At 52.9% G+C, this 10,459-nt stretch overlaps 3 protein-coding genes across 3 annotated transcripts; 2 read left to right on the top strand and 1 right to left on the bottom strand.

Annotated features, from left to right (window-relative positions):
* Positions 1-715: 715 nt before the first annotated feature.
* On the top strand, positions 716-1,606 carry BZA05DRAFT_390682 (uncharacterized protein; the record flags this gene model as incomplete). The annotated part of the gene is made up of 3 exons (XM_051482911.1): positions 716-851; positions 890-935; positions 982-1,606. Coding segments are annotated over 3 exons (510 nt in total), but the record flags the coding sequence as incomplete, so codon positions are not given.
* A 2,066-nt stretch (positions 1,607-3,672) lies between these two features.
* On the bottom strand, positions 3,673-5,144 carry BZA05DRAFT_442798 (uncharacterized protein; the record flags this gene model as incomplete). Its single annotated transcript, XM_051486788.1, has 4 exons — positions 3,673-4,600; positions 4,659-4,901; positions 4,957-5,011; positions 5,093-5,144. 4 exons carry the CDS (start codon positions 5,142-5,144, stop codon positions 3,673-3,675), a joined length of 1,278 nt encoding a protein of 425 aa, XP_051341441.1.
* A 1,467-nt stretch (positions 5,145-6,611) lies between these two features.
* Positions 6,612-10,248, top strand: BZA05DRAFT_416731 (uncharacterized protein; the record flags this gene model as incomplete). Its single annotated transcript, XM_051485418.1, has 9 exons — positions 6,612-6,665; positions 6,728-6,782; positions 6,819-6,939; positions 7,062-7,682; positions 7,894-7,936; positions 8,246-8,260; positions 8,463-9,547; positions 9,650-9,842; positions 10,075-10,248. 9 exons carry the CDS (start codon positions 6,612-6,614, stop codon positions 10,246-10,248), a joined length of 2,361 nt encoding a protein of 786 aa, XP_051341440.1.
* Positions 10,249-10,459: the final 211 nt, after the last annotated feature.

Here is a 10,459-nt window from a genome sequence, read left to right as displayed (position 1 = left end):
GGAGGCAGGGCAGAGAGAGATAGGGCACAGTAAGACTGCGACGACACGCAAACTCCGAAGGCGAAAGAATACGTTGTTTAAACTCCTTTGGCGCTGCTTGCTACATTTACCCCAAGTAGTCTCTAGCTTCCCCACTGGGTCGGGTTGTGCTACTTCGGTCGTCATCGAAATCTAGTAATCAAAATCGCTCGAACTATCCATCCTGCCCCACCGGGGCTGTCAACCGTCCGTCCCATCCGTCTCTGAGGTTGCCCGGCCCGGGACGGAATTAGTCGGGCTGAGGAGACCAAGGACTACAGTCTTCCGGGCTGGAGAAATGAGGACGGATACCCTACAGGGCCCGGAATTGACTGGAACACTAGGACAATGCAAGCGGCGTGGCGCCACACAGTGGCGCAGGTGTGTGGCTGTGCGGCTTTGCGGTTCCATTTCGCATTGTCTCTCACGGTATAGAACTTTCGCACCATCCCCGTTGCTACTTCCAGCAGTGTCTATCCCCTAAGGTCGATTGTTTGACGACGTTGAAAATTCTGCTCGAGGCTGAAAATTCTGTTGGCAGTCACCGCGCTGCACCGTATTATCTCACATGAGAGGTATGGGTATAAAAACTCCTGTTATAAGCACTAGTGCATGTAAGCGCGAACTAGTGCGTCTATGGTTAGCGCGCCGAGCAAGCATGCGACGTCAAGTGTTCAGCCTTCAGGGGCTGGCAGGTATCTTCATACAGCTGAACGGACGACTCTGTAGCTGGAAATATCGTCAAGTACACAGTACCATCCTCCTCACATCTCGGAAGAACAATGCATCTATTGACCAAGATGAACGACCAAGTATCGGACTCACCGCCGCCAGTAGAAACCCTCACATAGTTGTTCTGACAGCTTGATAGCTAACCATCTACCGATCTGGCCAGGCCACCTTTCACGCGTTCGCCAGTTAAGTTCAAACCTTCACCAGGGCGCAGGAAACAACCCATCGTAGTTGCCTCACGTTGGGTTCCCCCTCCAGCCGCCATTCCTTCCAGAGCCGAACGAAGTTGAATAGTCGACTCACTTTGGACCCAATACCTAGCCGCAGCGCACCTCCGGCCGCAACCCCAGTTGCACCTCCAGCTACACCGACTGCACGCCGGACCACCAGCCGCAGCACCGGCCGCTCCTCTAGCTGCACTGGCCGCACGCGGACGCCGAGCCGCAGCACCGGCTACAGCACCGGCCGCACTACCAGTCGCAGCACCGGCCACACCACCAGCGGTAGCACCGATTGCACCACAAACCTCAACTCTAGTTGCCCTTCCAGCAGTACCTAGGAGCCCGGAGAAGTGCCAGGCTGGTAGGGAAGCCTCAGCGTAGCCATGTAACTTCTTTCCCGCAAATTACCGACAATGAAGGTGACAATGAGGATGAGGATGAGGATGATGGTTTTGAGTACGATTTTGGCGAGCAAACGAATTTTAGTTCTATTTGTACATGTTGTAATACATTCTGAGGACAGCCCGAGAATTCTCTCCGAGCACATAGGCGCGTTTTGATATTGCGCTAGTCCCTAAGCGCTCTAGTCTATGCTAGTGCGCGCTATGCACCTATAATACTAACATTTATACCCATACCTCTCAAGTGAGATAATACGGTATACTACTTCGCAAACTAGTTGTCAGCATAGCGCGCTAGTGCTATCAGGTACCTACAGGTACCTGGCGGGTATCCGGGCATTTCATCCTCCGGACGAAATGGATCAGTCCTCTGGAAAGCCTGCCCAGGACGGGACGGGGCTACAGTCCACTAGCGGACGGTTGACAGCCCTGTGCCCCACTGCCCGGAACGACAGTATTTCTATGATATCCTCGGCCTCGGCAGCCTAGTGTAATTTGAATTTCGATCGCCCCATTCCCTTTTGGCAAGCCATGATAATTGGATACTCCAACCCTTTATAGCATCGAACACTGGCAGCATTCTCGGAAACCCACAATTTTCATGGTCTTCGGGCTCCAGCATCTCCTTCTCTAGGCTCGCCAGTACAGACTGATGTCCGGAGCTTCCATTTGCGGACGAAAGCTCACAATTTCCTTTCCAAGCTCACTTCTCGTCGCTTACTGGAGCTAGGGGCACATTGATGGTGCCTTGGGAGCATACACAATTCCGTGGTAGAGTTGTATTGCTCTAGCAAGTAATACGCTGATCACGGGGCTTAGATTATGCTGATTGCAGCTGCCGTAGATGGGTCCGTGATGTGCGGAAGCGGAAGTGGCGCCGGAGCATTGCTTTTAGCCCCGATTGAGTGCGGTCCGAATTTCTTGGTGTTGGAAATGACATGATACTAGGATGGATGAACGGTGGTGAATTATGGTTTTTGGGAATACGATCGCACGTTGCAACCCAAACAACGGTGGCAGCGCAGAATGGCAGGCCTGTGTAGAGATGAACATAACTATTAGGCTCTGTGTTCATGTTGAATTCTCGCTAGGCAAGTACATTGTTCATGAGGCTTGAGTGGCCCTTCGCACAACAAGACAGTCGTAAAACGTCTTCGGCACCGTCTCGATTATACGTCTGGATAGAAGTATATGTAGGATCGGATGTGGCCACCAGGGTGGCGGTCCTTCCGTCTTGGAGTGCACACGGCCGTCCTCTATCTGATATCGGACGCCCGGTGTGTATAAAGTAGTTGTTCTATAGAGAGGATCTCTTCAACTAGAAGATTCTCTATCCAATTTGTCATCACTTTTACTACTATGTACCCGACAACGCTGTTCGCATCAAACGTGCACTTTTATACTCGCTGGTTGGCCACGGTATTTACCTTAATTACGTCAGTTTTGACACTACATACTCCTACTGTGTATGCGCTCCTTCAGCCCCGATATACAAGGGTGATCGGCTATGATTCTGTGACGTTTACAAATACCATTGCTACAGTGAGCGAGCAAGTTGAATTCGCTGGGGAAGGCATTTTCTAGGAGACGAAAGAGAGTATGAACTTTCAGCGCGTGTTGAAGAACGCTTGTCTACGGATAGTAAACAACGCCGGAAGACGCGTTCGATACACCATCAAGCTGCAAACGGCTACGTGTAGGGTCAAGACTCAACTTAATAGTAATGGTTCAAGGTGTTCTGACCTCTGCATGTTCCGACGAAGCATGATATTATTTCTGGGTTCTCATTAAGTTATATACGACTACTAGTTATCCAGATTATGGCAAAACATTTTTCGCAATTCATCCACAGTCCAGATAAACGGTCGCTACAATAGAAACCCACTTCCGGAGGCCTCCATTGGGCCATGCAAAGTGATAAATTGAACCTGCGCATAACCGATATTCTTTGTCCGGTCCTTGGCACGGACTCAGGTAGGACTCCGACGTCAGTTTCTGTGCCGGAAACGAATCTGTCCCACTTTCGTGCAAAAATGCCGAGATGGAGGATTGTTATTTCGGCCCAGCGCAGAGGCGCCGGGCAGAAAGAAATAGGGAGTTAGTTCAATACCTTCTCTTGAAACTGTGAAGCTTCCGTGCACGCCTACTACAACCTCAGCGAATTTAGCATCTAGGTAATAACTCGGAAGGAAAAAACTATTGTTAGTGGAAATTCGTGTAGATTAAAAATCTACCCAGATATCTGCAATATCTGCGTCTTTTCCTCCACGATCCTCGATTCCTCAAACTGCTGTCACCCCCTAGGAGTGACGGCGCGTCACATTACCACCGCTCCTTGCCCTATCTAGAGGGCTCCTTGGGCTGTCCGATCGTCTCCGCCAGTGGTGGCGATATCTGGTAGGCTGATGGACGTATCCATGGCGATCGGGCGGCGAGGTACTTGCCTCCGGCGAGTAATGAGAGCTGCGGCGGCCACGGTCATTGTGCCGGGCCACTCTCTCCGCATACTGATCCTCGCGGTGTCCAGCCCGCCGCTTGTGCTGCTGATGCCGCTTATCCTGACTAGAGTCACCACTGCCGGAGGAGGGCGACACAGAACTACCCCATTCGTTGTAATTCCGCCTGGGTTCTCTCTGGTAGTGAGACTCCCTCTCACTCTGCTGGGCAGTGGCGCGGCGAGACTCATGATTCTTGATGTCTCCCAAAGCAGTCCTCTCCACCCGGTCATTCTCAACCTCGACGTCTTCGAGGACATCAAGATATGACTCGATGAGTGTCACAAAATGTGACAGATGTGACACTTTGAGGATGTCGTCGTCCCTCACGACACGTCTCGCTAACTGAACAGCGAGAGCGTGGTAGGGCCCGACTACCGGGTCGCCGGCCTGACCCGCGTGTAGACACGCCACGATACTCGTCAGGCGGAAAGAGTGATCCATGAACGGATCGATGACCCTCTTTACCTGCCAGCAGAGGAACTCAGCGGAGATAAGTGATTGGTCCTTGGGATCAATCGATCCCACATATCCCATGAAGAACTTGTCGAACGCAATCACTGCCACGTGGACGAACAGCAATGTCTTGCCATCGAACGCCCGGTCGGGGTCGTCTGCGAGGCGAACTGTCGGGCGGTTGGTATCGGTGAAGCTCGGTTCTATCGGGATGAAGGACGACAGGTGGTCCTTCGGGACGTCCTCGATACCCTGATTGTGCCGCGTAGTACACGTGCTGGAGGTCGGAGTCAGCGTGTGACAAAATATGATTCGAAGATGGAGGTGCAACATACAGCACTAAGAATCTTCCGTCGAGGAGCTTGTCCAGTATGTATATCGGCCGGCGCTCTCGATTACGAGAGCGCGCACCTGGTCGACAGCCGAGACGGGCAGCCTCTTCTTCCGTGCCGCGGACTTGCACTTTTGACGACCAATGAATGGTTCCTGGAAGTAGGTTTCCCGGAGAGGAGGGAGTAGTTGGCGAAATCATACTAATGATTCTGCGGAGCGGGGATCGTGCAGTCGAATATGAATTACTAGACATGAGATATTAGTGTCCGAAAACTAGATGATGGAGGCGGAAAAGGTTACCGTAGCTTGCAGAAGGTCTCGGTGACTTCCCGTTGTATCGTGCCGGTTGTTTGCACTATTGATGATGTCAGATTCTCGCGTCCGGAAGAGCAGTGATCGGAAGGAATCCGTACCGTGCTAGTAATGCGGGGTGTACGCTTATCGATTATGCAACCGTTGCCGACTTGATAGCTGGAAGGTATTAACATCATTGAGGTCCTATCGAGGGAACATGTAACGCACTGCGATAAAGACTGTATCGACTCGAATCCACAGAGTCGTGATGAGCGAGGACAGAGCGGTGTAGAAGTAGAATGATCAATGCTTTAGATCGCACGATTGAAGAGGGGTGAATGCGAGGAAGCCAGATCAGGGTATGTAGCTGCGCGCTGACTCAGATAGACGTCGGTGTCGTGCTGGGTCGAAACTGTTGTTGCTCTTTCGAGTTGTGATGTTGCTGAAGCTGGTTTCCGTTGTCCGCTCAATGTAGGGAGAGAGGTAAAAGAAAGGACGGTTATGATTGAGGAGAGATTGGTCGGGAGGAGAGAGTGACAAAAGCTGCTGTCTGTCGTCTGAGGAGTGTAGAGAGAAAGGATGGAAGAAAGGGACGATGATGAGGTGGGTCGTCAGGTGAAGGATAGGGCTAGCTGTTTGAGGAGGCGTTTCTCAGATATATCTCACTCGCTCGCCACAGAAAAACTGCAGGCTAGCGCGTCAATCACCTTCGCTGCGCCATTGTCACCTCAATCTACACTCCATCACACGTGAAAGATTGAGGGTCTGCCCTGAAAATAGTCGCATTTAGATCATCTGGAATTTGTGGCGACATGCATCGTCCCCGTTCGTGACAGCGATGCACATGACTGGATTAATGAGAAAGGCGTAGCTCTGCGGCTACACCGGAGCAAGACGTCAAGCGCAACAAGAAAAGCTCCATTTACACACGGTTAGGGTCGGCCTTTCACCCCTCCATCATCGGCGCTGTAACTCTTCTGCTAGGAAAAGTAGCCCAGCCTGTGTAGCCAGATATTTTCGCACTCACAGAAGACAAAGATTAGACTGCAATCTTGACATGAGGATGCTCTGTGAACAAGCCTCGATCTGTAGACCCAGGCACGAGTGATAATAATTGATTACATATGCGGTCGCAACCATCGTCTGCGTAAAACCTACCGGTGGTTCTCTTCGACCAACAGCCACGTAGGAGAGTCGTGGGCTACCTGAACGACAACCGATGATCTTGCAGCTATTTCTACCACATAATTCTGTCTTACGCGCCTTGTAGGTACTTTCCAGTGACGTGCCCATGTCATAGACGTATGCGGCCAACATCTATCCCCTTTGCGATGGTTTCGAAACTTTGCGATCTGCGCCCTTGGATACATCATCGCCATAATGAGTCGCTATCAGTCATGTGAGTACCTAGTACAGCTTTACTAGGAGTGGCCGTCGCAGATTAGATCGCGAGCCACCCAGCCCTAACCGGACGTCGCAGGCGACGGTAAAAAAGCAACGTCCGCTTCCAACTTTCGTCAACCTCACGCCTAACTACGTCGTCGAGTGCGAACCCTCAAACAACTATTCTTTCCTCCACGCTTAGAAACTCGTACATCTGGTGTAGCTCTACACAACGGGACAACCAAAACAGCCTTCTTCCGTGCTCGAGACGATAAACTATGGCCATGGCTATGACGACGGCTACGGACGACTTTAATGTCAAGCAGGAGATTGTAAATCACCGAATATATCCTAGAGAAATGATGAAGCTTAAATTGAAGCTAACAGGGTGCAGGCTAAGATCCGCTTCACGGATTTTGAGAAGGCAAATAATATCCATCACCTCAACAGTAGGATGAGAGTGAGCAGAGGCTGATTCCGAACAGGATCTGATCCGTGTGGTCTCTCAAATTCCTTTCGGACGTGTTACGACGCAAAAGGGAATCTGCGACTACCTCGGAACCGCCCTTCATCGCAACGGCCCCTCCAACGTTCACAAGGGTCTAGGTATGTGGCTTAAACATCATCTCGGACACCAAAATCGCAAAGGATCCAGCTCACACCAGTTTAGATATGCTGGCGATGCCGTTCGGAAAACTCGCTACACGTGCGGATATCCCATTCCACAGGGTTCTCCGCAAGATGCCCGGGAACCACAAGGACAATACACTCACATGGCGTCGTCCCGAGTACCGCGCGATTCTCATCAAGGAACGCGTCAAGTTCGATGACGGTGGCAAACTACTCGAGATGAACCGGCTATGGTTCAGCTTTCAACCCCCTAGGGCTGAAGCCGTGAGCGCCAAGTTGAAAGACCGCAGAACGGAGTACGCGTGGCTCGACACACCTAAGCCCGCACCCATCCCCGGCGTCTTTCCCGAGTCCTCCAAGACCGCCGAAGCACGCGGGAACACTGATCCCGGATACCTCGCGCGGAAGGAGCGCTTCCGCGAGGTCCAGCAGCAAGCTCTCTTCAGGATCGCCGGCCACATGGGCCTAATTGATGACGACATCGTCGAAACTGTTGCTAGCTCTCATTCGATCCGCCAGTACGAGATGCAGCATCCGGAGTGGTCCATGTCCGGCGATATCGCCCACAACGCAAAATGCGGTCCGCGCGCAATTGAGCTGAAGAGGGACACGACCCCACCGAGAAGACAGCGCGAGGCCTTGAAGAGAAGAGCGTCCGCTGCTCCTCAGGGAGAGAAAGATCCGAAGTCGGAGAAGAAAGCTGGTGAACTGGATGACCAGTAAGAACAAGGGTTTTCAAGATGAGGCGGGGCTCAGACTCGCGTATGGCGGAATTTCGTCAAGTTCGTTTGCTTTTACTTGTTTTCTGCACTCATGGATCTAATTTTCACGGTTTTCCGCTGGTTGTTTGGTTTTTGTCCGGTATTGCTACTGTAGTGGACAGCATTTCCCGTTCGTGTAATCACTGTGACATAGGTTGACCTATTGCAGGGCCGTTTTCTTGACGGTCGTCTGTCGGCAAAAAGCGCCAACGGTGTGTAAAAAGCCTCTGTCAAGAAACGGACATACTCATGTCGGCACTTCTGAGCATTGGGCAACGTTGATTCCGGGTAATAATATGCAGGTCAGGATGCGACCGTGACTTGGGGGTTGGAATACCGATGGATACGGTACCTATATTGGCATGTACTGATTTTTATTCTTCGATGACCCGTGTACATAACTACAAATTATTTTGATGGGCAAGCAGTAGGTATCTAGCGCACAATCATCGGAAATAGCAATTGCGTCTTACTTTCCTTCATCTGTTGGACCGGCTAACAGCTTCGCTTTACAGTACTAGAACTTTGAAGTGTCGGTATGCCGCCGCTGCCGCTGAACGCGCTTGCGCTTTCGCTAGCTCTGATCGCCAACGTTGGTGTCACTAGCTTCGTGGCGGCAACCAACTTTGTTCGAGCTAACAACCAAACAATCTTCCTTTCAGCCACATCCTCCACCCATTTAGCAACTCACGCGTGCCTCCTTCACCAGTTTACGCCACATACACTACGTCGTTCGAGGGTGGTCGCCACACCCGCAACCAACGCGGATGCCGGCTCCGCGCAACGCTTCCCCACACCACCTCGCAAATTCACCCAGTAATCCCACCTGATTACCCGCCGTCGATCATAAACATTGGCCGACCTCGCCTCACTGTCAAGGAAGCCGTGGAGTACCTCCGCCGTACCTGCGATTTAGACGACGGCCCCGCACCGAAGCTAGACGATACCTACTGGCTCGAAATTCTGCCTAAACCCCTGAAGAACCACCTGGAGCCACACAAGATTATCGTTTTCCTGGATCTTCGTGGCCCCGTGCGCACCCAGTTCTTGTATCTCCACGAGCAACACCATATAGATTACGAGCGCGACTACCCGGAACATACGATGGACGTCTACCAGCGCCTGCCGACTGCACCTGGTCGTATTCAGATGAATGCGGATGGAGACGTACTCTGGCCGGAAACTACGGTTCGTACGCCACGCCCGCCGAGGATTCCTCCAGACCAGCAGCCTATCACGGAAAAGAATAAAGAGAATCTCAATCCTCCGCGCCACCGGGAGTTGATGCATCGCTTTGCTGAAGAATACAATACGCCGACAAACAATCTCCACTTGCCGGCGCAGATCGTGCTGCCTGCTACCACTGCAGCGGCACTTGACGGAATCAGGTTAACCGGACGAGGAGGACGCCCGCTTGGGGAGCTGTCCATTGCGACCGATAGCCCCACTCGCGTCGAGCTCCGCGGTGATGCTCGCCGTCGGTGGAATGACAGTGTTGAGTTTGACAGACAGCAACGCACCGAGAACATCTTTCAAGAGCGTACTGAGAGGGAGATAACTGACAGGATTCTTCGCGAGGGCCGTGCCGCACCTCCGCGGACCCCGAGCGGCGAGAACACTCCTCCACGCACCAGGAACGTCGAGAACACTCCTCCACGTGGTCCTCACACTCCTGAGCTTCAAATTCCGACTCCCGTTGCTGCGCAGTTACTTATGGACATTGATCGCCGTGCGGCAGCGGAGAATACGATGGAAGCTCTGAATCCGCTTGACACAGGTAGATACCCTCGTGATGAGCGTCGCGGACCACTCGTATACCGCCGGTGAGTTATATACCCACCCCTGCCTATGCGCATTGCTCATAAGGCCAATAGTCCTACTCCCGTCGCAGTGGCAGCTCGTCGGCCTCCTATCTTTCCTACTAGGCGCCCGCAGCCCACTTCCCCGACTACCGCCGATGATCAGACTCCACAGGTGCTGATCTACCCAGCAGAATACGAGGATGGCTTGCTGGGCGAACGCGGATGGCAGTTTCAGCGCGAAGTTGCTATAGCTCGCGAGATGACACGCCTAGTGGTTCAAGATTCAGCTATCGAACGCGGCGAACGTCTTCCGCCCGTTAGTCCGACGCCTCCGACCACGAGGCAGTCTGCCATTCCCGTTCGACAGCAAAATACTCCCAGTCGCTTTGGTGTTCGCTTTACTCCAAGTCCCACTCGTCAGTTGGATTCCTCTGGTCGTCGCCCTCGCACACCTGGCCGCCAAACGCCTACTGCCAGACAGGAGCCCACCACTCCTCGTCGAGGTATTCCCACTCCTGTTAGGAATTCCGCCATCCCACGGACTCCAGTCACACCAGCTCGCCAACTTGGAGCTCCCGTTACTCCGCGGACTCCGGTCACTCCGGCTCGCCAGCTTGGAGGCCCCGCCGCGCCACGTACCTCCGGTCTCCCCACGTCGCCGCTCGAAGTTCAGGAAGCTCACACGGTTCAACCCCGTCCTGATGTCGAGCCTCCGCACTTAGTACCATCGCTCGCTCGCACTCTCGCGCATCCACGTGGGGCTGCAGCTCCTCCCGCTCGCCAGCCGCGGCTGCCGTTCGGAACACCTCCGCGTTAGGTGGCACCGTTTGGACCTTCAGAATGGCGTGTTATAGCCCTCGCAACGCCTTGCAATAACATAAAGGTCGATTTTTCTAGTTGTTTCCCTTTCCTCGCATTTGAGATCCGCATTGG

Source organism: Tricharina praecox, assembly GCF_024521635.1.
Source record: "Tricharina praecox strain CBS 144465 chromosome Unknown BZA05scaffold_6, whole genome shotgun sequence".
Taxonomy (NCBI): domain Eukaryota; kingdom Fungi; phylum Ascomycota; class Pezizomycetes; order Pezizales; family Pyronemataceae; genus Tricharina; species Tricharina praecox.
Note: the sequence above shows the minus strand (reverse complement) of the source record. Positions and strands in the feature narration are given on the sequence as shown.